This window comes from Elgaria multicarinata, chromosome 20, assembly GCF_023053635.1.
Source record: "Elgaria multicarinata webbii isolate HBS135686 ecotype San Diego chromosome 20, rElgMul1.1.pri, whole genome shotgun sequence".
In the NCBI taxonomy this organism is placed as follows: Eukaryota; Metazoa; Chordata; class Lepidosauria; order Squamata; family Anguidae; genus Elgaria; species Elgaria multicarinata.
In genome coordinates, this window is record NC_086190.1 from 13,115,269 (window position 1) to 13,141,171 (window position 25,903).

Consider the following 25,903-nt stretch of genomic DNA (forward strand, 5'->3'; position numbering starts at 1 on the left):
TCAGGTTGTTAACTGGTTGTGTTTTAAACCTGTTGGGTGTTTTATTGTGGTTTTAATTTTTGTGAACCGCCCAGAGAGCTTCGGCTCTTGGGCGGTATAAAAATGTAGTAAATAAATAAATAAATAAATAAATAAATAAAATTAACTGGCCAAAATTAAAACGAAACAAAACAGCAGGGCCTACCTTTGTGTTTTTTCGTATTTTTATTTTATTAAAATTGTATACGCCGCTTTTGGGGCCCAGGTTGGCTTGGAAATAAACAGGGCCTACTTGTCGCTGCGACTCAAAAATGGAGGCTTCAAAAGTTGGCAACCCTTTTTAGTCGGAGTGGGTTGTGAGAGCTGGCTTCCCGGGTGTTTGTCCACAGGCCGGAATTAGGTCTGTGGGCGCACATGGGCCAACTGGTTTTGACTCTGTGACGCTTCTGTTGTGCTTCCAGTGATGGGTTTTTTGGGACACGACAGGCCTAAAGCCCGTGGTGAAGTGTGTGGAAAATCCACCTTCTCCACTACTCATACTTGAGTGAGGTGACAGGGAGGATTCCCTGCTCATTGCCAGAGTTAGGCTCCCAGGTTCAGGTCCTGGAACACTGCTGTTTGGCTTCCTCTGACATTTCTAAGATATTTTATCCCCTTCTGGAGCTAAACTTTAAGCTCGACATGCAATTAATTCTGGCCTATTCCCAAACGGAGTCATTAGGGCAACCAGGATGGTCTGGAAACAAAGCCCTATGAAGAGAGACTGAAAGAACTGGGCATGTTTAGCCTGGAGAAGAGAAGATTGAGGGGAGACATGAGAGCACTCTTCAAATACTTGAAAGGTTGTCACACAGAGGAGGGCCAGGATCTCTTCTCGATCCTCCCAGAGTGCAGTACACGGAATAACGGGCTCAAGTTAAGGGAAGCCAGATTCTGACTGGACATCGGGAAAAACATCCTGACTGTTAGAGCAGTACGACAGTGGAACCAGTTACCTAGGGAGGTTGTGGGCTCTCCCACACTAGAGGCCTTCAAGAGGCAGCTGGACAACCATCTATCAGGGATGCTTTAGGGTGGATTCCTGCATTGAGCAGGGGGTTGGACTCGATGGCCTTATACCATAATCCACCTCCAACTCTACTATTCTATGATTGTAGAAGATGTAATGATGGCCACCCATTTGGATGGCTTTCCGTGTCCTGCACTCTGGGAGGATCGAGAAGAGATCCTGGCCCTCCTCTGTGTGACAACCTTTTAAGTCTTGATCCTCCCAGAGTGTAGGACACGGAATAACAGGCTCAAGTGACAGGACAGCAGGAAAAACGTTCTGACTGTTAGAGCAGTACAACAATGGAACCAGTTACCTAGGGAGGTGGTGGGCTCTCCCACACTAGAGGCCTTCAGGAGGCAGCTGGACAACCCTCTGTCGGGGATGCTTTAGGGTGGATTCCTGCCTTGAGCAGGGGGTTGGACTCGATGGCCTTGTAGACCCCTTCCAACTCTACTGTTCTATGATTCTATGAATTCTCCATTTGCTGAAAGAGTAACAGATGCAAACTTAGACTGGGAAGTAGAAGAGAATTTTGAAAGGAGAGAGAGAGAGAGAGAGAGAGAACACACACACATCAAAACACTGGCGACAATATCCCAAGCCTTTAAAGAGAAACCGGATTCCTCAGAGCACTTAGACATAAATCACCCGTGGGAATAGGCGCCCAAGTTCAAAGCAGACCGAGGGGGAAGGAAAAGCAGCGCTTAGCAAAACAGGTTATTTCTGATCATTTCCAGATCTCCTTAGGCTACAGCTCAAATTTCTGAGGAGCACTATTGCAGTGGTAAATTTGGAAGCCATGCCCCCAAGAAGATGCAGCCTACGGCGTTTGTTTATTCATTTCTTTCATTTCTACACTGCCCAATCGCCAGCGCTCTCTTCTTTCACAGAAAGTAAAACCACAGGGCACGGTATACGATATAAAATATGGAAGCTTAAAATCATGATATCAAAGCACAACCAGAATCAAACCGAGACGCCCCACAGAGGTTTAAAATACAGATTTAAAACAGCAGGGCTAAAAGGCTAGGAAGCTAAAATGCGAAATACTGGGGAAATAAAAAGGCACAAGGCAGATCTCTATAGGGTGCTCATTCTGCAGCTGGGGTGCCACAGCAGAAAAGGCCCTCTTCCTAGTAGGCTGGCTGTTCAATTCCAGCAGAAGTCAATTCTACCTTTACGGCTGGAATCCAAGTAAAGTCCTACTTAGGGTAATCCCATTGAAATGAATGGGACTAACTTAAGTTTCATTCATTTCAATGGGTATACTCAAGAAAGATTTTAGTTGCATACTGCCCTGAATCTCCACCAGGAGCAGGTCTTTTGTGATGTAAACAGGTCTGAATTGCCCATTCGAAACCTTTCTCCTACCAAATTGATGGCCGTTGCTACATCTTGTGGGAGGGAGTTCCATAGTTTAACTACAGTGAGTAAGGCTTCCTGGTTTAACCACTGTGGTTAAAGTCGTGGTTTAAGGTGTCTTCTAAATGGGGCGATTATGTCCCATCACATCCTTTCACGGCTTGGGACCACAATACCTGGTGGAATGCCTCTCCCGACATGAATATACCCGGTCACTATGTTCAACATTTAAGGTTCTCCTCCGGGTGCCTACTCCAAGAGAGGCTCGGAGTGTGGCAACGAGGGACAGGGCCTTTTTGGTGGTGGCCCCCAGACTGTGGAACGATCTCCCTGACGAGGCTCGCCTGGCGCCAACGCTGCTATCTTTCCGGCGCCAGGTTAAGACTTTCCTCTTTGCCCAGGCGTATGGCGGCACATCTTAATCACCCACATGTTTTAGTTTTTTAACGGTTTTTAATGCTTTATGTGTGTATGTTTTGTGTTTCAGAATTTTAAATTTCGTATACTCGTTTTTATCTTCATTTTAGTATTTCTGTAAACCGCCCAGAGAGCCCTGGCTATGGGAGCGGTATATAAGTGCAATAAATAAATAAATAAATAAAGGTAGCTTTCCCCCTTTTTGTTTACAAATGCATGTGCACGCCATTCCGTTTTCTTCATGGATCCTCCAGTCCACGTCCCGATCTTCCTACATTCCGGTTCAGCGAGGAGAATTTCTAAAACTCCAGTATTCAAGGCAGTAAGCCTATGTGCACCAGTTGCTGGGGGACATGGGTGGGAAGGTGCTGTTGCACCATGTCCTGTTTTGTTGGTCCCTGGTCAACAGCTGGTTGGCCATAGAATTGTAGAATCAGAAGGGGCCTACAAGGCCATCGAGTCCAACCCCCTGCTCAGTGCAGGAATCCACCCTAAAACATCCCTGACAGATAGTTGTCCAGCTGCCTCTTGAAGGCCTCTAGTGTGGGAGAGCCCACAATCTCCCTAGGTAACTGATTCCATTGGCCACTGTGTGAACAGAGTGCCGGACAAGATGGACCCTTGGTCTGATCCAGCAGGGCTCTTCTGATGTTCTTAAAACTCATGCTGAAATCAGAGCATGTTCCGTTTCCCTTGGTTTTCAGTCCTTTCCATTGTTGTACATCTCTCCCACCCTCCCTGTATGTCACAGACAGCTGCTCATTGATGACACACGGCACAAAAGCCACCTCTAGGTGCTCGCATGCCGGAGGGTGTTAACATTCTTTTTGTGCGGTGTTTTCTCAATGAGTAACTCTCGGGCCGTGGCTCAGCAGCGGAACACCTGTTTTGCGTGCTGGAGCTTCCAAGTCTGATTCCTGGCGTCTCCAGTTAAAAGACGCTGATGCGAGTTGAAGTCCAAAACATCTGGAGGGTCCCAGGTCAGGGAAGTTTGGAGAAAATGATGTTGTGCTGGATAGACCATGATCTGACTCAGAGTAAGGCAGCTGCCTTATGCGTTTCATCCAAACATGCGTGCACGTATGAATCGTAGGTGGGGGAAGGCTCAAAGAAGCCCAAAATGACGTGGTAAATAAAGATGCCGGGATTTTGTAAAATGCGTTCCATCTGCGTTTCACAGATTGTCAGGTACTTTATTTATTTATTACATTTTTATACCGCCCAATAGCCGAAGCTCTCTGGGCGGTTCACAAAAATTAAAACCATAATAAAACTACCAACAGGTTAAAAGCACACATACAAAATACAGTATAAAAAGCACAACCAGGCTAAAACCACGCAGCAAAATTGATATAAGATTAAAATACAGAGTTTGAACAGTAAAATTTGAATTTAAGTTAAAATTAAGTGTTAAAATACTGAGAGAATAAAAAGGTCTTCAGCTGGTGACAAAAGGAGTACAGTGTAGGCGCGCCAGGCGGACCTCTCTGGGGAACTCGTTCCACAGCCAGGGTGCCACAGCGGAGAAGGCCCTGCTCCTAGTAGTCACCTGCCTCACTTCCTTTGGCAGGGGCTCACGGAGAAGGGCCCCTGTAGATGATCTTAAGGTCCGGGCAGGTACATATGGGAGGCGGTGTTCCTTCCTTTTAATTCCAACATCCTCTCTGATGGAATCAGGGTTTCTTTCCCTCTGTTTCCCCCGAATTTGTGCAACTTTGCATTTGCTCAAATTCGCATTCGTATAGATTTGCACTGGCGAAAATGTACAAATTCACCCAAACGGTGCAAATCCCTCCCCAAAGGTGCATTTTCATGCTTTGAGCCTATAGAGGAAAATGTTCATTTTCGAATGTTGTATATATATATATATATATATATATATATATATATATATATATATATATAAAATTCGGGAAAGTTGAAAGAACAGTCTGCAAGTCCGCAGAATCCACGCGACTCAAGAAAAGCTGGTCCACTGTGGAATCCACTGGTTGGATTCATAAAAGTCTGAACTCATTGGATTCCATTGTGGATTTCTCTGACATCCCCAGTGACAAATGGCACCTGTATGGACTTTTGGATGTCCCAAAAAGGGACACATGGGTGATTCCTAATTAACTGGACACAGTTTGAAAAGAACCTCTCAGCGGGTCCTTTCGTCAGACACCTTAAACCATGGCTTTAACCGTGGTGGTTAAGCCAGAAGGCCAGGCCGTGTTCAGAAGACACCTTAAACATGGCTTTAACCACGGTGAATAAGGCATTTTTGCTTTATTCACTGTGTTTAAAGCCATGGTTTAAGGTGTCTTCTGAACATGGCCTGGCCTTCTGGCTTAACCACCATGGTTAAAGCCATGGTTTAAGGTGTCTTCTGAACATGGCCTGGCCTTCTGGCTTAACCACCATGGTTAAAGCCATGGTTTAAGGTGTCTTCTGAACATGGCCTGGCCTTCTGGCTTAACCACCATGGTTAAAGCCATGGTTTAAGGTGTCTTCTGAACATGGCCTGGCCTTCTGGCTTAACCACCATGGTTAAAGCCATGGTTTAAGGTGTCTTCTGAACATGGCCTGGCCTTCTGGCTTAACCTCTGTGTTTAAAGCCATGGTTTAAGGTGTCTTTTGAATGGGGCCCGGCCTTCTGGCTTAACCACCATGGTTAAAGCCATGGTTTAAGGTGTCTTCTGAACATGGCCTGGCCTTCTGGCTTAACCTCTGTGTTTAAAGCCATGGTTTAAGGTGTCTTTTGAACGGGGCCCGGCCTTCTGGCTTAACCACCATGGTTAAAGCCATGGTTTAAGGTGTCTTCTGAACACAGGCTGGCCTTCTGGCTTAACCACCATGGTTAAAGTCATGGTTTAAGGTGTCTTTTGAACACGGCCTGGCTTTCTGGCTTAACCTCCGTGGTTAAAGCCATGGTTTAAAGTGTCTTCTACGCAAGGCTGAGATGCCTTCTTGGGGTTGAGTTCAAATTGATTCCTCAGTTTGGATGGCAGCCCCTCCAGCTAGGCAGAGAGTCAGGAGGCCCTGCAGCATGGGATAGGCTATGGGGTGTGTGTGTGTGTGTGTGTATGTGGAGGGTTATCTCCTAAAAGAGGGTGGTGGGATCTCCCATAAGCAGAACTCTTCCTCTACTCAAGTTCCCCTGCTCTTGAGCAACACAGATCCTGGCCCTATGCCCTAAAATTTTGACCGCTTAGAAAGTTACTTAGTTTGCCTTTAGGGCTGGGACCGCCCTGGGGCCAAGAAGTTTCATGCATGAACCCTCTCCTCTTAATCCTGGAAAAGGGCTCCATCCAAAGTGACCAGCGTTGAGTGAGTCACATCCTGATGACTTCTTTGGGGTTAGGAGACCGGGGTGGGGGTGGGTGGGGAGAAGAGACAGACTTTCTGGAAACTTTTATTTCATACAATCAGTTCCAAGCCTGCTGGGCAAGCCAAGAAAATGACTGCGTCGTTAGGAATCAGACTGATTTTATTTCAGTTTCAAATGAGAAGCCAAGCGCATATATATATATAAAGTTTAATCAATTCAATTTGTTTTGAAAAATTAAACGCAAGGAGCCCCTCCGCTGAGCCTCTCCATATGATCTTGGCTGGCGGTCAATTCAATATTGGAGACCATGAAGCTGATCTCTGAAAACATTGTTTCTAAGGGTTTTATTGGGCCAACACAGTTGAACGGTATATTCCCTTCATGGATCGTTACCAACCAGCCCCAAATCCTCAGGAAATGGGTTTGCTGAGAAATCCAAACCGATGTAAGCCCTAGGCAAGCATTCGAAAGAATGTTTCCAAATTTGTTAGGGGTGGGGCTTGTGTGTAGATCCCGCCCACACTATCCCCAGGCACACTGGCTCTTCTACCGTCCCGACGATGAAATAAAATGTTGTAAAGAATAGGAATTTAGCCTGGCGACGGTTATTCATGCTCTGTTAACCTCCCGGTTGGACTACTCCAATGTATTGTATGTGTGGCATCCTTTGAAGAGAAACGGGTTCTCAGGATGCAATTTATTTATTATTTATTTATTTATTGCATTTATATACAACTCCCATAGCCAGGGCTCTCTGGGCGGTTTACAGAAATTCTAAAATTAAAATTAAGGTCACCTGAGCCTCAAGTGACAATGATGGATCTAAAAGAACCCCCAAGCTACGAACCTGCTCCTTCAGGGTGAGTGCAATCCCATCCAGAACCGGTAGAACATGCCCCCATCCTGTCCGCAGAGTCACCTACTAACAGCATCTCAGTCTTGTCTGGATTGAGTCTCAGTTTATTAGCCCTCATCCAGTCCATTGTCGCAGCCAGGCACCGGTTCAACACATCTACAGCCTGTTCAACACATCCACAAAGCGTTTTCACGACGCTTTGTGAAAATAAACAATTTGCATCCTGAGAACCCGTTTCTCTTTTTTTCTGACCTGTTTTTCCCCCAACTCCACCCGTCACTTGCGCACGCCTCCGAAGCGTACGCCTTCTCCTCTTATTGACCGAAGTGCATTTGCACACGTTTTCGCGCACGTTTTTCAAAGGTACGCGTGCCGTCACGCACACATTTGGGGGGCGTGGATCGCGGTGCAAGCGCGGGCATTTTCGGCTTGGACGGCAGATTGCATCCGAGTCCCCATTCAGTCTGAAAGGTGCGAACTGGGTCAATCTGGATCAAAAATGAATTGAAAGGGATTTCTCATACATCCCTATTTAAAAGCGAGGAGGGTGTTCCATTGTGTGGAATGCCTGGCGTGGGAAAGACCTCCGAAACAACAATACCAACATTCAGGGGTACAGTCTGCTTTCCTTTTGCCAAGGAACTGTTGCCCTCGGGCCACTGGGAACAGGAAATGTTCCATACTCCCCAAAGACAGAAGAATGTTGGTATACTTAGATTAATATAACTCCTTCTACTTCTGATGTTCAGGCGTACGTTCAGGGGTACAGTCTGCTTTCCTTTTGCCAAGGATCTGTTGCCCTCGGGCCACTGGGAACAGGAAATGTTCCATGCTCCCCAAAGACAGAAGAATGTTGGTATACTTAGATTAATATAACTCCTTCTACTTCTGATGTTCAGGCGGTAGTGTCTTTGTTTATATCACCAAAGCAGCACCTCCTTCATGCAAGAAGGAGGCGTTGGTGTACTTGGCGGAACGCAAGGTTTGCGAAGTACAAAAAATATTTAGAAAATCTATCCCTACCACCACCACCACCACCAAAAAAAGAACCCAGCCCAATGTGCACTGAGCATGCTCAGTGGGGAGGGTAGGAGGAAACCTGGATGAGGAATGGGATAACTGGAATCCTTCATTTCTCCTCCCTATGGAATGCCTTCTACCAACTTTGGTTGGTGGACCAGCTACGCCCCTATCTAGACAGGGATAACCTGGCTTCAGTTGTCCATGCTCTGGTAACCTCCAAGTTAGATTACTGCAATGCACTCTACGTAGGGCTGCCTTTGAAGACTGTTCGGAAGCTGCAGCTCGTGCAAAATGCAGCGGCCAGATTGATTTCGGGAACCAGAAGGTTTTTATAAATTGGTATGGCGGTGGTACCTAACACCAGTTAAACTAATCAAATCGAGAAGAAATATTCAATATTATGTTGGAGAGGATGTCAGGAGGTGGGCATTTATGTTCATATGTGGTGGACATGTAAATGTGTACAAAAATTCTGGCAATTGGTGTATAAAGAGATAAAAGAGATAACTGGAATAAGTTTAGAGTTATCCCCGAGCGTAGCACTGTTATCAATATATGATGGGGTGAACTACACACAACCTATTAAGGATTTGATTACGAACTTATTAACAGCAGCAAGATTAATAATAGCTAGGAAATGGAAGATACAAAGTGAATATTCAGATTGAGGAATGGTATAAAGAAGTATGGGATATAGCTATCAATGATAAATTAACATGTAATATTAAAATAGAAAAAAGGAAGGTGCAATTATAATGAATTTGAGATTATATGGAAACCGTTTTTGGAATTTGTTTTGTTAAGAGGGAAAGGATGTACACCTGTACAAGAAATATTACAATTTTGGGAAAAGGGATGAAGGTGTAGTTGGTCCTGTTGATGGGCGCACTATTGTTTTATTTAATGTAATGTAACTAATAATAATAATGGAAAAGGGAAAGGAACCTCTCGTGCAAGCACTGAGTCATTGCTGACTCTTGGAGGGACGCCAGCTTTCGCTGACGTTTTCTTGGCAGGCCTTAGAGCGGGGTGGTTTGCCGTTGCCTTCCCCGGCCGTGATTGCCTTTCCCCCAGCTCATTTTACCCACCTCGGGAGGATGGAAGGCTGAGTCGACCCGAGCCGGCTGCCTGAAACCAGCTTCTGCTGGGATCGAACTCGGGCCATGGGGAGAGTTTCAGCTGCAGAAACTGCTGCTTTGAAAGAAAGAACCACAAGGTTCGATCATATAAGACCGATTCTGGCCCGCTTGCATTGGCTGCCTGTACATTTCCGTGCCCAGTTCAAGGTGCTGGTTTTAACCTATAAAGCCTTACATGTTTGGGACCACAATACCTGACGGAATGCCTCTCCTGACATGAACCTACCCGTACACTATGATCAACATCTATGGTCCCCCTCTGGGTGCCTACTCCCAGGGAAGCTCTGAGGATGGCATCAAGGGAGAGGGCCTTCTCTGTGGTGGCCCCTCAATTATGGATTGATCTTCCTGACGAGGCCTGCCTGGCGCCAACATTGTTATCTTTTCATCGCCAGGTCAAGTTTTTTCTCCCGGGCATTTAACAGCATATGTTGATTTTTTATGTGACCCCAGAAGAGTTGTTTTAAATGGATATTGTCTGTTTTTATGCTTTTTAAATTTTGCATATCGGTTTTTAATGTTCAGTGTTTTAATCTTTGTAAACCGCCCAGAGAGCTTTATCTATGGGGTGGTATAATAATAATAATAATAATAATAATAATAATAATAATAATAATAATAATAATAATAATAATAATAAATGGATGCTCCTCTCCATACAACAAAGGGCCACCATTTACAAAATGGTGCTGGAGGAACAGGGTAAGAAATGGTTGAGATTGTAAATTAAAATGTGGTAGACCAAATGTTAAAAAAAAAACCCCAGGGAAATTACTTATCATACTCATCATTGGAGAAACTGCTGCTGGTTAATATATTAGGTGAAATGAACCAATGGTGAACAAGCTTCCATAGATTTATATGGCACACTTGACCTATAAGGTGATGGCGCCCCCTACTGGTCAAAACGGGGAATTCAAATATATATATTTAATGATCTGGGGTTTTGGGGTGCATTTTGCTGTTTGGGTTTCATTTTCGTAGTTGCACTTTAATGTTTGGTTGTAGTTTTATTGCTTTGGGGTCCCTTGGATAGCGAGGTGGCTTATTAAAAATACACAAATATAATTTTATTTATTTATTGTATTTTTAACTGTATCAATCAATATCTTTATTTCTTGCCTTTCACATACAAAACAGCTAAGAGAATCATAGAATCATAGAGCTGGAAGGGGTCTATGAGGCCATCTAGTCCAACCCCCTAAGACAGCATAAAACAGAATCTATTTGTTTATTATTATAACTATATCCCACCATTTTTCTTCCTGCAAAGAACCCCAGGTGGGTTCTTTAAACAACCTTTTAAGTCTCGATCCTCCCAGAGTGTAGGACATGGAATAACAGGCTCAAGTGACAGGAAGACAGATTCCGGCTGGACAGCAGGAAAAACTTCCTGACTGTTAGAGCAGTACGACAATGGAACCAGTTACCTAGGGAGGTTGTGGGCTCTCCCACACTAGAGGTCTTCAAGAGGCAGCTGGACAACCCTCTGTCAGGGATGCTTTAGGGTGGATTCCTGCATTGAGCAGGGGGTTGGACTCGATGGCCTTGTAGGCGCCTTCCACCTCTGCTATTCTATGAGTCTATGATTCTAGATTTATCCAAGCAGCCTCCTCATTGGATTGCGGAATGTACCTGTGGACTGACTCTGCCTGGGAATGGTTCAGTTCTTGATAAAGAGAGTTTTGTTTATGGGTTCTCATTTTCTTCTCCTCCTTGTTTTTCTCCCACCCCCACCCCCCGCTGCTCTGCCTTAGATCCTTTTTGACCAAGCTCAGCGATCCGTCCAACAGCAGTTGCACAATTTTGTGAAAGAGTGAGTATCCAGGCGGTCCTTTGAGGGGGATTTTGAATCCATCAAGGATTTTGGAGATCACCAGTTGGTCTTCCGGGAAATAAGTATTTCACGACGGGCCAGGCAGCCATTTTATGAATGGCCGTCAGCCCCAACCAGCATGGTGAGTGCTTAGGACTTCTAGAAGATGTAGTCCACACGATCTGGAGGAACCCCACATTGAGGAAAGGCAGTTGTATTTGAAGGGCTGCCCAGTGGCCATGCATGATGGGAATTGTAGTCCACTAAATCTGGAGAATACCAGGTTGGGGGAGGCTGGTCAAGAAGGGGAGCACGGGGACTGACCGGTCACAACAGCAGGCATCCTAGCTTATAGACTTCCCACCCCGGTTCTCTCCAGATGTTCTACACCACAACTCCCATCACCCTTGGCCAGGCTGACTGGGGATGATAGGAGTTATAGACAAACATCTGGGGGTGCCTCCAGGGTGGGACTACAAATCCCATCATCCCTGGCCATGCAGAGTGAGCTGTAGTCTTCCCTGGCCATTGGTCATGCTGACTGGGAGCTAATGGGAGGTGGAGTCTGAAACATCTGGACTAGAACTTCCATCATCCCTGGCCATTGGTCGTGCGGACTGGGGCTGATGGGAGGTGGAGTCTGAAACATCTGGACTAGAACTTCCATCATCCCTGGCCATTGGTCGTGTGGACTGGGGCTGATGGGAGGTGGAGTCTGAAACATCTGGACTAGAACTTCCGTCATCCCTGGTCATTGGTCGTGCGGACTGGGGCTAATGGGAGGTGGAGTCTGAAACATCTGGGCTAGAACTTCCATCATCCCTGGCCATTGGTCATGCGGACTGGGGCTGATGGGACTTGTAGTCCAAAACCTCTGGAGGGTGCCAGGTTAGGAGAGGCTATCCTAGCTTTTCTGTCCCCCTAAATTGAGAAATGACTCCCCGTTACCTTGCAGTGATGTCCGGAAATTCAAGGAGACCAAGAAGCAGTTTGACAAGGTGCGGGAGGACATGGAGATCGCTTTGGTCAAGAATGCCCAAGCCCCGCGACACAAGCCGCACGAGGTGGAAGAAGCCACTGGCACCTTGACGATCACCAGGAAATGCTTCCGGCACTTAGCCCTGGACTACGTCTTGCAGGTGAGATCTTCAGCTACTCCCAACCTCCTTATGTTAGGGCTGAAATCCCCAAGCTGCTTCTGTATTCCAGGCCTTCAGACTTCCATCGACGGATTAAAAATCCAGCCCTCTGGGATTCCCCAGATGGCCACACCCACGTCTCCCGGCCACACCCCCTTTCCCCCGATCACCAATCATTTGACGGTTTCTCAATCCCCTTCTAAAAGCCTGAAATGCCCATCCTAAGTTACTGGCGGTAAGAGCTTTAACCTAACACAGCCTGGCATTTTTGAATCTCGGCCCCGCCCCTTTTTGCCTTTGGCCCCGCCCACCACTGGAACGCGGCCCCCAAGAGCTTCTCCGAAATGAAATTTGGCCCTCGTTTCGAAAGAGGTTCAACACCCCTGGACTGAAGGGACTCATTGGCCACGGCGCGAAGTTCAGTGGGCCCCGTTTTATTTCTTGGAGGCTAATTTCGTTCTGGTGGTGATTTGGTAGGGATGGTTAAGAAACTCGTTGGGTTCGTGAAGGAATGCGTACTTGGCCACATCCGCTCTTTGCGAACCTGCACGCAGTCCGACGGCCACAAACGTTTCAGAATGTCGCGAGGCATTTTTCAAATTAAAAAAAAAATGTGCTCCCAAAACTTTTGCGAATGGAATGCCTGGTGTGTGTGTGTGTGTGTGTGTGTGTGTGTGTCTGTGTCTGCACTAGGGGAAATCACTTTGGGGAAGCAATGTAGCATACTCTATTTTCAGCAATAAGGTTCGGCTGATTGCTCAGCGGTGATTTTTGTGAGCACTATCAAAACGAAATAAATAAATGAAGCCCCTGCATTGCACATAGAAAAAAAAGCAGGTTTAAACCCGGCATCTCTGGTTAAAAGGTTTAGAGGAGATTTTTCTCTGCCCAAGAGCATGCAGACCATCGACTGGTCAGGGCAGAGAATATGGATCTACACTGAGCAAATGATCTGATACCACACCACATCCCGTGCTCCTAATTGCTTCGGTTTGGTTTAAAGAGGCAAGTCATCACAATTCATTTTTGCAGTTAATTTGCTTGCATCAAACCACGGCTTAACATTAGATTTCCCCCCCTCTCCTCCCTCGGGAACGCGGAATCGTTACCCTCTAAAGCTATTTCCGGACCGATGTCCCCCGTACGTGCACGCACCGCCTCATTCACTGCATCACGGCAAGCCTCCTGCTTCCCTGGTAATGGATTTGTTGTGCCATGAAACGGACTCCAAGCTAATATTGATCCAAAGCTGTTCCATTAGCCCCCTCGCTCTCCGCCCTTTGAAAGTGGGACCATCTGCCGACGCCTTCTGTCTCATCCTGGGACAGCTTATGCTGTCATATCCTGTTGATCAGTGGGAATGAGCAGGGGGAACGGTCGGGGGATGTAAAGGAGACGATGATAAGGTCATGGCTGTTGTGTTTCTCAGAAAACTCCTGCTTTCGATGGGAGGCAAAGGACAAGGCTTGCTAAGTCATCTACAAAGCTTTTATTAAGCAACAAACGTCTCTTCTACCTGAAGAGAGTCTAACCTCTTGGAAACGTCCCCCTAGGCAAAACTATGCAAACTAAAGAAGACAATTGTCCACTCAAGGAGAACAGGAAGCCACTTCCCAAACGCCCGTAACTTCAGGGCGCCTGGTGCGGAGGCAGGTTCTGGTGTAATCAAACAGACTTTCTCACTCCTTCCTTCCGCCCCATGCATTTGAGCTTCCTGCGGACCCTAGCATCAGCTAGCTTGTTGGGACGCTCACCTCCGGAAGAAACCTCACTTCCCACTGTGTGTGTAGGATTTGGCCTTGAGGAGATAAGCTCTGGAGAGGGCTGACTTCCAGCTGGGGAATCAACCGTGAAAGCTTCCTCCCACACTGGTACAGGCTGGCTGGTGTCTGGCGCCTCCTCCTCTAGGTCCGAATCTGATTCTGATTACCTGAAACATCTTCTCCCAAAACAGGGGCTGTAGGGTTAGACATGACAATGACCAACCCTTTGCTTTTTCCCCACTGGTGGCAAAATGTTGTTGGTGATAACATGAAGGATGGGCAAATGAGTGACATTTGAGTTCGCCAGCTTTCTCCGAACATGGTCCCTGCCGTTGGTCACGGGCCCGGTTCTCATCAGCGATCACTGCGCACTCTGCGGGGAACTTCTACAAATTCAACAGCGACAAAGTGGGGGATTTGTGCAGGTTTCCCCAAATTTGCGCAAATCTCCCGATTCGTCTACTGGAAATTAGGAAATTTGTGCAACTCAAACTGGGAATGGGGGCCGCGGTTTTTGGGCAACGTGGGCTCGCGCTCGCCTTCGGAGCTTCGAAGGGAAGATTGAGGCACGCTCCCCCAAATCTGCGCGGGTTCTCTAACGTGCGCAAATTTCCTCCATAGAGAAAAACGGCCGATTCAGTCTAGAGAGGAAATTTGTGCAAATTAGGAAATTTGCGGAAAACGAACGCGGAATTAGGAATGAGGCTAATGTCAGCATGTCTTCGACAAGTTGTGAATAGTTCTGGTGGACAAGTTCTCATGCTCATGTTGGGAATGGGCGTGGTTGCAGGTTTTACAACCAAAAACGAAAATTTCATATGTACTTAGACAAAATAAGGAAGAGCTACTGGGAGTCAACATAATTCTGTATCAAATGACGTCAAATCATGAGTCCATCTAGTCCAGTATGCCAAAGGAAGGACCTGTGAGAGTGGATGGGCTGCCAGTCCCATCATCCCCAACCACTGTCCCTGGAGGCTGGGATGAATGGGAGTTGGAGTCCATAATACCTGGAGGCCCTCCAGTTCCCTGCCCGTTTTAAAGTTGGTCAGTCAGACCTTTCTGGGAACTTCTGAAAGAGGATTTCAAAATAACCCTCTCCCTTTTCTTGCCCCTATTACCTGTTACTAAGAGGTAAATTGCTATTGAACATGGAGGTTCCATCCTTAGCTTTCAGTCTTTGAAGTCCTCCTAGCATTCTCCAGTCAGCATTCCCTAGTCTAAAAGTCCATAATTGCGCCCTTATCTATTGATTTTATTTCATTTACAGTATTTATATACCGCTCCCCCCAATTCAAAATTTTGGAGCATTGTACAAGAGAAAATAGAATGACAACAGGATAATGAACACATGAAAATAGATTTTTTAAAAAAGCAAAATGCAAAGTGAACCATGGTTGGTCGTCAAGGGAAGGCTTCCTGGAATAATGATGTTTTCAGGAGGCACCGAAGGGAATACAAAGTTGGTGCCTGCCTGACCTCCAGAGGCAGGGAATTCCACAAGAGAGGGGCCACCACGCTGAAGGCTCTGCCCCGGTAGACTTCCAATCAATCCATAGGTCCATGTGGAACCACCAGGAACATGCTCTCTGCTGACCTCAGCAGAAGTCTCTTCTCCTGGTGGACTCCAGTTGGAGGATTTATTTAAATAATAATAATAATAATTCCTATTTCTTCGATTCTAAGACACACTTTTCCCCCCATATAAACATCTCTAAAAATGGGGTGCATCTTAGAATCGTGGGTGTGTCTTAGGTTTTTTTTTCCTGTTGGTGGTACTGAAATTAGTGTGCGTCTTACAATCGATGGCGTCTTACAATCAAAGAAATATGGTATTACATTTATATACCGCCCCATAGCTGAAGCTCTCTGGTCGGTTTACAAAAGTTAAAAACAGTGAACGTTAAAAAGAAATGTACAAAATTTAAAACCATAAAAAGCATAAAATACGAACAAAACCAGAGAGTATCCATTAAGAACAACTATCCTGGTATCAGTTAAAAAAACTCAGCATATGCTTTTAAATGCTGTTAAATGCCTGGGAGGATAACTTAAGGATAAAACGTGTACAGAAGCATGTCTTCAATCAAATCGTTAAATGCACATTTTTGTGCAGTTTTAATAAACAATTCGCAAACTGACACGGAAACAGGACGGAACAGGGCTTTATGAATGAACTCATGTGAAACTGTCATGGACGTGTATTCGAGTGATTCGTCTATTTCTAATTCTAACCGCCTCCACATTACCCTCCCTTTCTGAAAGTTTTATTTTAAAAGCGTTGCTTGCGGAATTATGAAAACGGTTTGGCAAAAAAGCATCGAGAAGTAATATCTCAATCCAGCCACAAGATGGCTCTGTGGTGTCATTACCCTAAGATCTTGGAAAAGGAAATGGTACCGAATGAGAATTCTATTTTTTGATGCTCTTCACGTTTAGAGAGCATTTTTTTTTTTTTTTTGCTCTGTGGGCAGAAACCCACTGAATTCACTCTTCTTTTTTAACTCGTTCAAGACGATCACGACAAAAGATCTTAGCGTGGTCGGCAACAGCTGCAACAGTTTGTACCTGGCATCCCGTGAGGTCCTCAACTTCTGTTACGGTTTGAGCGCCTTGAACGGAAGGCTTCGTTTGAAGATAAAAGAAAAAAGACAACAAGTGGGACTGGAAACAAAACCTTGCAGTCCGGAGCACTCCAATACAAGTTTCCAGCCGGCCATGCCCTTTCCAGAATATTCCATTCCACCTCCCATCTAGTTTCTTGCCTCTGTCCCCCACACAGACTCAATGTTCTGCGGCCTCTGAGCATGCTAAGTCCTCACTGGGCTGTTTTGGGTTTATTTGCCCCCAACTGGAGAAATTCCTGCTGTTATCTCCGATGTATGATTGGAGATAACCGTGTCAATTCCCCTGTGTGTAAGCTAGCTATACGTATCTACTTGTCTATCTGAAGATACCACCAAAATGTGGGTAGATTAGGCCCCGTAGTTCCCCTGTGGTTCATATTCGGATCTCTCTCTTGGATTTTTTTCGTGTTGTACTTCCGAAAACATCACCAGTTCTCCCATGCCTTGTGCTGCCTCTTTCCTGTGTGTGGATAGGGCTGTCTTGGTTACATAAAGATCAAGATAACGCATATATAGGGTTCTGCTTATTTCCACTCAGTAGAAAGATTAACCTCTGCAGATTAAGATGTGAGAAACACAGAGAAAACCAGGCTGGCTTATTTTAGGCCAGTTGGCAAATCTTGATTTCATGTATTTATTTATTTATTTATTTATTTATTTATTTATTTCACTTACATACCGCTCCCATAGCCAGGGGCTCTCTGGGCGGTTTACAGAAATTCTAAAATTAAGATAAAAACGAGTATACAAAATTTAAAATTCTAAAACACAGAACATACACACATAAAGCATTAAAAACCGTTAAAAAAACCTAAACATGTGGGTGATTGAGATGTGCCGCCATATGCCTGGGCAAAGAGGAAAGTCTTAACCTGGCGCCGGAAAGATTGCATTGGCGCCAGGCGAGCCTCGTCAGGGAGATCGTTCCACAGTCTGGGGGTCACCACCGAAAAGGCCCTGTCCCTCGTTGCCACACTCCGAGCCTTTCTCGGAGTAGGCAACCTTAGGAGGACCTTAGATGTTGAACGTAGTGACCGGGCATATTCACGTTGGGAGAGGCGTTCCATCAGGTATTGTGGTCCCAAGCCGTGTAAGGCTTTATAGGTCAAAACCAGCACCTTGAATTGGGCTCGGAAACATACAGGCAGCCAATGCAAGCGGACCAGAGCAGGTGTTATATGGTCGAACCTTCTGGTTCCCGAAATCAATCTTTTTCTCTCTCTCTCTCTTTTTTTCTTATTTTAGATCAACGTCCTCCAGGCCAAGAAGAAATTTGAAGTTCTGGATGCGGTAAGAGCGGTGTTAAAATCACCACGCTGGCCCTTCCCCAATTCAAGGGACCGGTAAAGAGTAGATTTGAATTTCACACTGGAAATGGCCTTAAACCAGTTTGACTGCTGATAATTGGGATAAACAGGGGAGTTGTTTAAGAGTTTGTGTGTGTGTGTGGGTTTGAGATCACATTGCCCCCCCCCCAAAAAAAAAACTAAATTTAGGAATGTCTGAGAAATCTGTTTCAGGGCAGATGGAGTTCAACAAATTCTCCTAAGTTCAGCCCCCTGTACTTTATTCCGGTTCCTGTTCAGGCACCCAACTGGGTCTGCAGAGTGGGTTTCAGGCAGAACCATCCAGAACTCTAAAGGAGCTATCTATCGGTACCTTACATAGCTTCTTTAGAGTTCTGACTGATTTTAACTGAAACAAAAACAGTATTCACCACCCCGCTGAATTGGGAGCCAGCAGCCTCCACCGATTCCTTCGGGGGCGGGGCTTACCCTTCAAGCCCCACCCCCTGGAGGAATTCCTGCCGTTATCTCCGATCCACTATTGGAGATAACAGTGGCGATTCCCCTGTGTGTAAGCCAACTATACGTATCTATCTGAAGATACCGCCAAAATGTGCATGTATTCGGCCCTGTGGTTCCCCTGCGACCCTCGGCGGTTCATATCCGGCTCTCTCTCTCTTTTGTCCTCCAGATGCTGTCCTTCATGCATGCCCAGTACACCTTTTTCCAGCAAGGCTACAGCCTCCTCCATGAATTGGACCCTTATATGAAGAAACTGGCTACTGAGGTGAGAAGAAATTGCATTGAGAAAGATGGCAGAAAACCAGGAAAAGGGAAATAAGCAGGAAGGAAGGAAACAGTTTGTCTTTCATAGAATCATAGAATAGTAGAGTTGGAAGGGGCCTATAAGGCCATCAAGTCCAACCCCCTGCTTTTTCCAAACTGATTCTGCTGTTAGAATAACATTATGAACCTTTAAACTGCAGCCTTCCTCAACCTGGGGCGCTCCAGATGTGTTGGACTACAACTCCCAGAATGCCCCAGGCTGGGGCATTCTGGGAGATGCAGTCCAACACATCTGGAGCGCCCCAGGTTGAGGAAGGCTGCTTTAAAAAAAATAGTATTCCCTTTTTATTTCTTTTGAACTTCCTTTTCCCAAGCTCCTTCGTAAGTGCCATGCACTCAATTGTAGACACACACAGCCTGAATACAATTCCCACTGTGCAAATCTGCTCTGCTTGGCGCACGGAATATATCCAGCTTACTTTTTTAAAAAAAATGTGTAGCCTGCCTCGAGTTTTATTTTGTCAGCACTGGTTAGGCCTCATCTTGAGTGCTGAGTACAGTTCTGGGCACCACGCTTCAAGAAGGCCGCAGACAAGCTGGAGCGGGTTCAGAGGAGGGCAACGAGGAGGATCAGGGGTCTGGAAACAGAGCCCTATGAAGAGAGACTGAAAGAACTGGGCAGGTTTAGCCTGGAGAAGAGAATCATAGAACAATAGAATCATAGAATAGTTAGAAGGGGCCTACAAGGCCATCGAGTCCAACCCCCTGCTCAATGCAGGAATCCACCTTAAAGCATCCCTGACAGATGGTTGTCCAGCTGCCTCTTGAAGGCCTCTATGGTGGGAGAGCCCACAACCTTCCTAGGCAACTGGTTTCATTGTCGTACTGCTCTAACAGTCAGGAACTTTTCCCTGATGTCCAGCTGGAGTCTGACTCCTTGTAACTTGAGCCCATTATTCTATGTCCTGCACTCTGGGAGGATCGAGAAGAGATCCTGGCCCTCCTCTGCATGACAGCCTTTCAAATATTTAAAGAGCGCTCTCATGTCTCCCCTCAACCTTCTCTTCTCCAGGCTAAACATGCCCCGTTCTTTCAGTCTCTCCTTATAGGTCTTGATTTCCAGACTGTCTTCTTTACTGATACATTGTAAGCCGCTCTGAGAGCCTTTTGGCTGAGGTGCGGGATAAAAATACTCTAAATAATAAATAAATAAATAAATAAATAAATAGGGCTTTGTTTCCAGACCCCTGATCATCCTCGTTGCCCTCCTCTGAACACAGACTGAGGGGAGTCATGATAGTTTGAAAAATTATCCCACAGAGGAGGGCCAGGAGCTCTTCTCGATCATCCTAGGTTGCAGGACGCGGAATAACACACTCAAGTTACAGGAAGCCAGATTCCGGCTGGACATCAGGAAAACCTGGAATCCTTCCTATTTCTCTGTAATGCTGGGTCGGTTCTGTTGCAGAGCCCTTTGGCTTTTGTGGCTTGCATTCAAGCCTTTGCCTGGGGCTTTCTTGTCCTCATATCTCCTTCCAGGCAGCTCACGTTTGTCTTGTCAACTTAGGATAAGAGCCTCCAGGTTAATCCTCCAAGCTCTTGGCCATTATCAGCCCTCTAATCCTCAAGTGCTCTCACATGCCGGTTATCCCCTGGCCACGTGCCAAGGAGGTTTCTGTCTCCATCTTGACCTCTTTGGCTTTCGTCAGGAGGGCACAAGTGGCCGTGGCAGCTAAACTGAGAAGCCACAAACCAAACCCAGCGTTTGGCCACTGCTTGATTTAGGGATATGAGCCTCGTGTGGCGCAGAGCGGTAAAGCAGCAGTTTCTGCAGCTGAAACTCTCCCCACGGCCTGAGTTCGATCCCAGCGGAAGCTAGTTTCAGGCAGCCGGCTCGGGTCGACTCAGCCTTCCATCCTCCCAAGGTCGGTAAAATGAGTACCCAGCTAGCTGGGGGAAAGGTAATCACGGCCGGGGAAGGCAACGGCGAACCACCCCACTATAAGGCCTGCCAAGAAAACGTCAGTGAAAGCTGGCGTCCCTCCAAGAGTCAGTAATGACTCAGTGCTTGCACAAGAGGTTCCTTTCCTTTTTTTCCTGATTTAGGGATGGGCGAATGAGAGGTGTAGTTATCAGGGCTACATTTCTCTGAACATTGCCCCGTGGTTCGTGCCCGATCCTTATTCGGGTTGGCGTTTGCCGCTCACTCTGTGCGAGTGGGGAAATGGCGTCAACCAAGTGGCGACCCGATGTGAAATTTGCGCAACGTCCCCCCCCAGGGCGGATTCAGCCGCCAGTGAAATTTGCGCAAAATCGAAGTGGGAAATTTGCGCAAACTGTACCTGAGCTGGGGTCCGGCTGTTAGCGAACGTTTTCCGCAGACGAACTTGCGCTGTCGACCAATTTTGGGGCTTCGAACAGGGCATGTTCTAGACTCTACTCGGCCATGAAGTTCTCTGGGTGACTTTGGGCCAGTCTTTGAGTCTCAATCCCACCTGCCTTGCAGGGTTGTTGTGAGGATAAATTGGAGAGGAGGAGGATTACGTACGTTCCCTTGGAGGAAGGCTGGGATATAAATGTAATAAATAAATGAATGTATCAATCAATCAATTAGTAAAACATCTGAAGGGCACCAGGCTGTTTGACATTGCCAGAGGAGACGTGTTGGTGGTAAACACCGGTCTACTACAACAACCATGTGGTCTTCTCCCTCTTCCCAATGACATTTTGGGCCCTCTGGATTATCTATGAGTCTTTGGCCGCGGGGAGATTTGTTCAGAGCCCGATAACTCTTTGTTGTTAGGATATCTCTAGCCGATCCCATGCAAGTCTACAATTTCCAGGGTTCCCTGTAGAGAACGGAATGACTTCGAGTCTGGGCTGTAGGTAGTCCTACAGAGAGAGATCTAGCGAAGAAAACCACTGCAAATATTGGATCGTTGTTTTTCCTCTCTCTTCCTTGCATTAAGCTGGACCAATTGGTGATTGACTCTGCAGTGGAGAAGAGGGAAATGGAACACAAGCACGCACTTATTCAACAACGGGTGAGTCTCCATCACGGCTGCAAGGAATCCCCCCTATTGTGTCCCGTCAGCAGACCCTAGTATCCTGCTTCCAGTAACGATCAGTCAGAGGCCTCTAGGGAATTCATGCAAGCAGAGCACGGAGACGATGGCAGCCCCCTGCTCTCTGTCCTCGGAATCCGGTTGGGAAGACCAGATTGCATTTGGTTCTCCCGGTCACTGTGCATGTGCGAGCTGTCCTGGCGCATGTGCGCTAAGGCGTAAGAGCGCCAGACTTGCCCTGCTGGATCAGACAGATGAGGCATGTCTAGATGAGGGTTTATCCCAGGGATCGCACAGAGAATCCTGGGGACAGGGGGGAATGATAAGCAAGACGGCTTTAATCCCGACTTTTCCTATGGGATCGTCCTGGATCATCCCGGTTTCTTCCTGGCTCCGTGCAAGTAAACGTGAACACCCAAGGGGGGAGTGGGATTGATTTTTTTTTTTAAAAAAAAGCCTACCTTTTCGATGGAGCGTTCAAGCGCTCATTTTCAGTAATAAATAAATAAATCCAAAATGGCAGGTGCAACGTCCTCTTCCTCCTGGGATGTTGCGCTCTGCACATGAACCGAGGGGGAGGATTTCGCTATCACCGTATCGTGAGATCCTCCCCCCTCCGCCAGTAGTCTAGCCATGCCCATGGTCTGTCCAGTGCAGAATTTGATGTCTCTAGTACGGTGACCCTATGAAAAGGAGGACAGGGCTCCTGTTTCTTTAACAGTTGCATAGAAAAGGGAATTTCAGCAGGTGTCGTTTGTATATACGGAGAACCTGGTGAAATTCCCTCTTCATCACACCAGTTAAAGCTGCAGGAGCTATACTAGAGTGACCAGATTTAAAAGAGGGCAGCTTTAACTGGTGTGATGAAGAGGGAATTTCACCAGGTTCCCCATATATACAAATGACACCTGCTGAAATTCCCTTTTCTATGCAACTGTTAAAGATACAGGAGCCCTGTCCTCCTTTTCATGGGGTCACCCTAGTCTCTAGCATCTGGTCATGGAAGTGATACCCACCCCTAGTTGCTTGCTTAGGATTTGAAGGTGGACGGCCTCTTTTATATTAATTATACCCTTTTCCTGATCATAAGGAAAATTGGCCACGCGAAAAGTGGCAAAGGAATACTTTAAATAAAATGAAAATATGAAGCATGAGGCCTGCTGTTTGTTTGATCTCTGGCACGTGGGCTATTCAGGGGTGTTTGTCCCTCGTTAACCTCACACAATTAGCAACAAATCAAATCTGGTTGAGGAATGCTGGGAGTTTAGGACTTTCAACACGCATAGGAATTTGTCCTAAATCTGCCAATGTAAGGTTAACACGTCACGCACCGTGGCCAAGTGGACGGCGCCCACAAAAGTTTATGGTGCCGAAAAGATATTTCTTTCTTTCGTTCTTTATTACGTTTTTATACCGCCCAATAGCCGAAGCTCTCTGGGCGGTTCACAAAAATTAAAACCATCATAAAACAACCAACAGTTTAAAAACACAAATACAAAATTACAGTATAAAAAGCACAACCAGGATAAAAACCACGCAGCAAAAATTGAGATAAGATTAAAATACAGAGTTAGAACAGTAAAATTTAAATTTAAATGAAGTGTTAAAATACTGAGAGAATACAAAGGTCTTCAGCTGGCGACGAAAGGAGTACAGTGTAGGCGCCAGGCGGACCTCTCTGGAGAGCTCGTTCCACAGCCAGGGTGCCACAGTGGAGAAGGCCCTGCTCCTAGGGCTCTCGTATTTATTTATTTATTTATTTATTTATTACATTTATATACCGCTCCACAGCTGAAGCTCTCTGGGCGGTTTACAAAAGTTAAAAACAGTAAACATTAAAAAAAAAGTATACAAAATTTAATAAACCATCAGAAACATAAAAACAACCATATAAAAACAACAGTATCTATTTAAAAAAACAGTTCTGGGGTCTGTTAGAAAACAAACTTAGCATTGTTCAATGCTGTTAAATGCCTGGGAGAAGGGAAAAGTCTTGACCTGGCGCCTGAAAGATAAGAGCGTTGGCGCCAGGTGAGCCTCATGGTGTGAAAGCGTTCCAAAAAAGGGCAGTCTTGAACATATAAAATTCAAATGGTGTGTGTGTGTGTGTGTGTGTGTGTGTTAGAGAGAAAGAGAATTGAAAAGGTAACAGTAGGAGTGTAATGAAATTTGACTACATTAATTGGAGCAAGGATGAACCTGATATTGATCATTAAAGACTTTTCTCTAATAAGGACATGATCCGGAAGAATGTTTCCTAGGACAAGAAGCCCAATTGAAATGAATGTGCGCTGCTTTAAAGCCACGTTTCTTAGATGAAGTTTATCTAAGGCCACAGGTAGACCTAAGGTTTGGCCTGGGATCATCCAGGGTTCGCCCCTGCCTGAGCACTGGATCCCCTGTGTGTCACCTAGGTGAACAGGTTTGACCCCTGGACGATCCAGGGATAAACCTCAGGTCTAGCTATGGCCTAAGTGGCTACTCCCTGCCACATTCTTATAATTCATCCCTGTTGCATTCAGTGGGACTTACATCTGAGTAAACCTGCTTAGGATTCCACTCTTAATCTCCTTTGCATCTCGCCTCTTTTGCCTTTTGGGGAAAGTGCCTGGCTCTAATTTCCCACAAATCTCAGCCACTACTCGAGAAGCAACAGTTTCTCTTCGCTCCGCTTCGCACATCTGTCCAGCTGGCTTCTCCGCCTCGCCTCGCTTTCCCTGCCAGATGGCCCACGCTGCCTCCTAAATCAGACGGCAGACGGCTGAATGGCTGGAGTCGTGCGATTCCCTCACCCGCCCTGTTGCTGCCCCTGGGATGGTCTTGGCCAAAGTGCTGCATTTTTCTTCGTTTGCCGTCAGAGACGGTAAGACCCGGGCGAGTCAGCTTGGATTGTTAGGTAGACCATGGGGACAAGGGAAGAGAGGACGGATCTGGGAAATAAATTACACACAACCCTCTTTTACTCCTACTTTTTAAACACTTTTAAATGCGGCGAAAAGGACTTCCAGAACCCAGATCGCCCCTGCCCCGAATGTCTCGTCTAAAATGGCTTAGCTCACCCGTCCCAAACCTGGTGCCTTCCAGATGCAGGGATGTTTGTCACTGGGAAATCCAGTTCTTTTTTGGGGGGTCTACAGAGTTTTGCGGTGTGGACAGCTCGCTTTCTGCCTGCGAGCCCAGTTGCGGGAGGTTCCCTGAACACCGCAAACCTTTTTTGCGAATTTCTTTCAGGGAGGAAAAGATGCTGCAATTTGCGCAAACGTCTGGGCAATTTGCGCAACTTTCAGTCAATTCTGCACAAACTTATTTATTTATTTATGGCATTTATATACCGCCCCATAGCCGAAGCTCTCTGAGCGGTTTACTCGGATTTTGTGGCCAAATTTGCACAGAGCGTGGCTGAATTTGCACACATTACGCGAATATGACCGCAGTTTGCATAATTTGCACACCTTTGGCAGGAAGGGTCGTGAATTCTGCTGTAACTTGCACACATCGCTCAAAAGTTTGTGCAAATTGCAGAACCTCCTCCCCCTCTTTCGTGACCTTCAAATGGGGCTTCAAAATTGGGGATGGGGAGAGGATTTCATAGAATCATAGAATAGCAGAGTTGGAAGGGGCCTACAAGGCCATCTAGTCCAACCCCCTGCTCAATGCAGGAATCCATGGGAGTTCTCATTATTGCTCACAAAATCCAGGTAATGGAGAATCCGAGCACGCGTTTAAAAAGAAAGAAAGAAAAGCAAGTTCCTAGCCCTCGTGGTTGCAAAGATACATTGAAAACGTTTCACTGGGAAATTTGGCTGAGAAGTAACTCCAACATTATAAGACCTGCTGAGTAATATTGGGAGGGAGTTGTGGGCAGGGCTTCAGTGCATAGCTCCTCCCGTGATGTGCGAAATGTGAATAAAATCCTGCAAACCGGTGCAGGCGGCAAAAGATATCATGCAAAATAATGATGCTTCATTTCCAAATTGTTGTACATGCTGCAGAATTTGGCTGCCAATGTAGCAGAATATCATTGTCATCACTTTATTTATTTATTTATTTATTTATTACATTTTTATACCACCAGATAGCCGAAGCTCTCTGGGCGGTTCACAAAAACTAAACACATAATAAAACAACCAGGTTAAAAGCACAAATACAAAATACAGTATAAAAAGCACAACCAGGATAAAACCACACAGTAAAATGGATATAAGATTAAAATACAGAGTTAGAACAGTAAAATTTAAATTGAAGTTAAAATTAAGTGTCAAAATACTGAGAGAATAAAAA

At 46.0% G+C, this 25,903-nt stretch overlaps 1 protein-coding gene across 1 annotated transcript in view; it reads left to right on the forward strand.

Moving 5' to 3' along the window:
- The window catches only part of ACAP3 (ArfGAP with coiled-coil, ankyrin repeat and PH domains 3), a 164,618-nt gene that overhangs the window by 78,104 nt on the left and 60,611 nt on the right, over positions 1-25,903 (forward strand). The window contains exons 5-9 of the mRNA XM_063145057.1: positions 10,898-10,956; positions 11,912-12,095; positions 17,731-17,775; positions 18,463-18,558; positions 21,527-21,601. Coding sequence (XP_063001127.1) covers positions 10,898-10,956; positions 11,912-12,095; positions 17,731-17,775; positions 18,463-18,558; positions 21,527-21,601 — 459 coding nt within the window. The remainder of the gene's footprint in view (positions 1-10,897; positions 10,957-11,911; positions 12,096-17,730; positions 17,776-18,462; positions 18,559-21,526; positions 21,602-25,903) is intronic.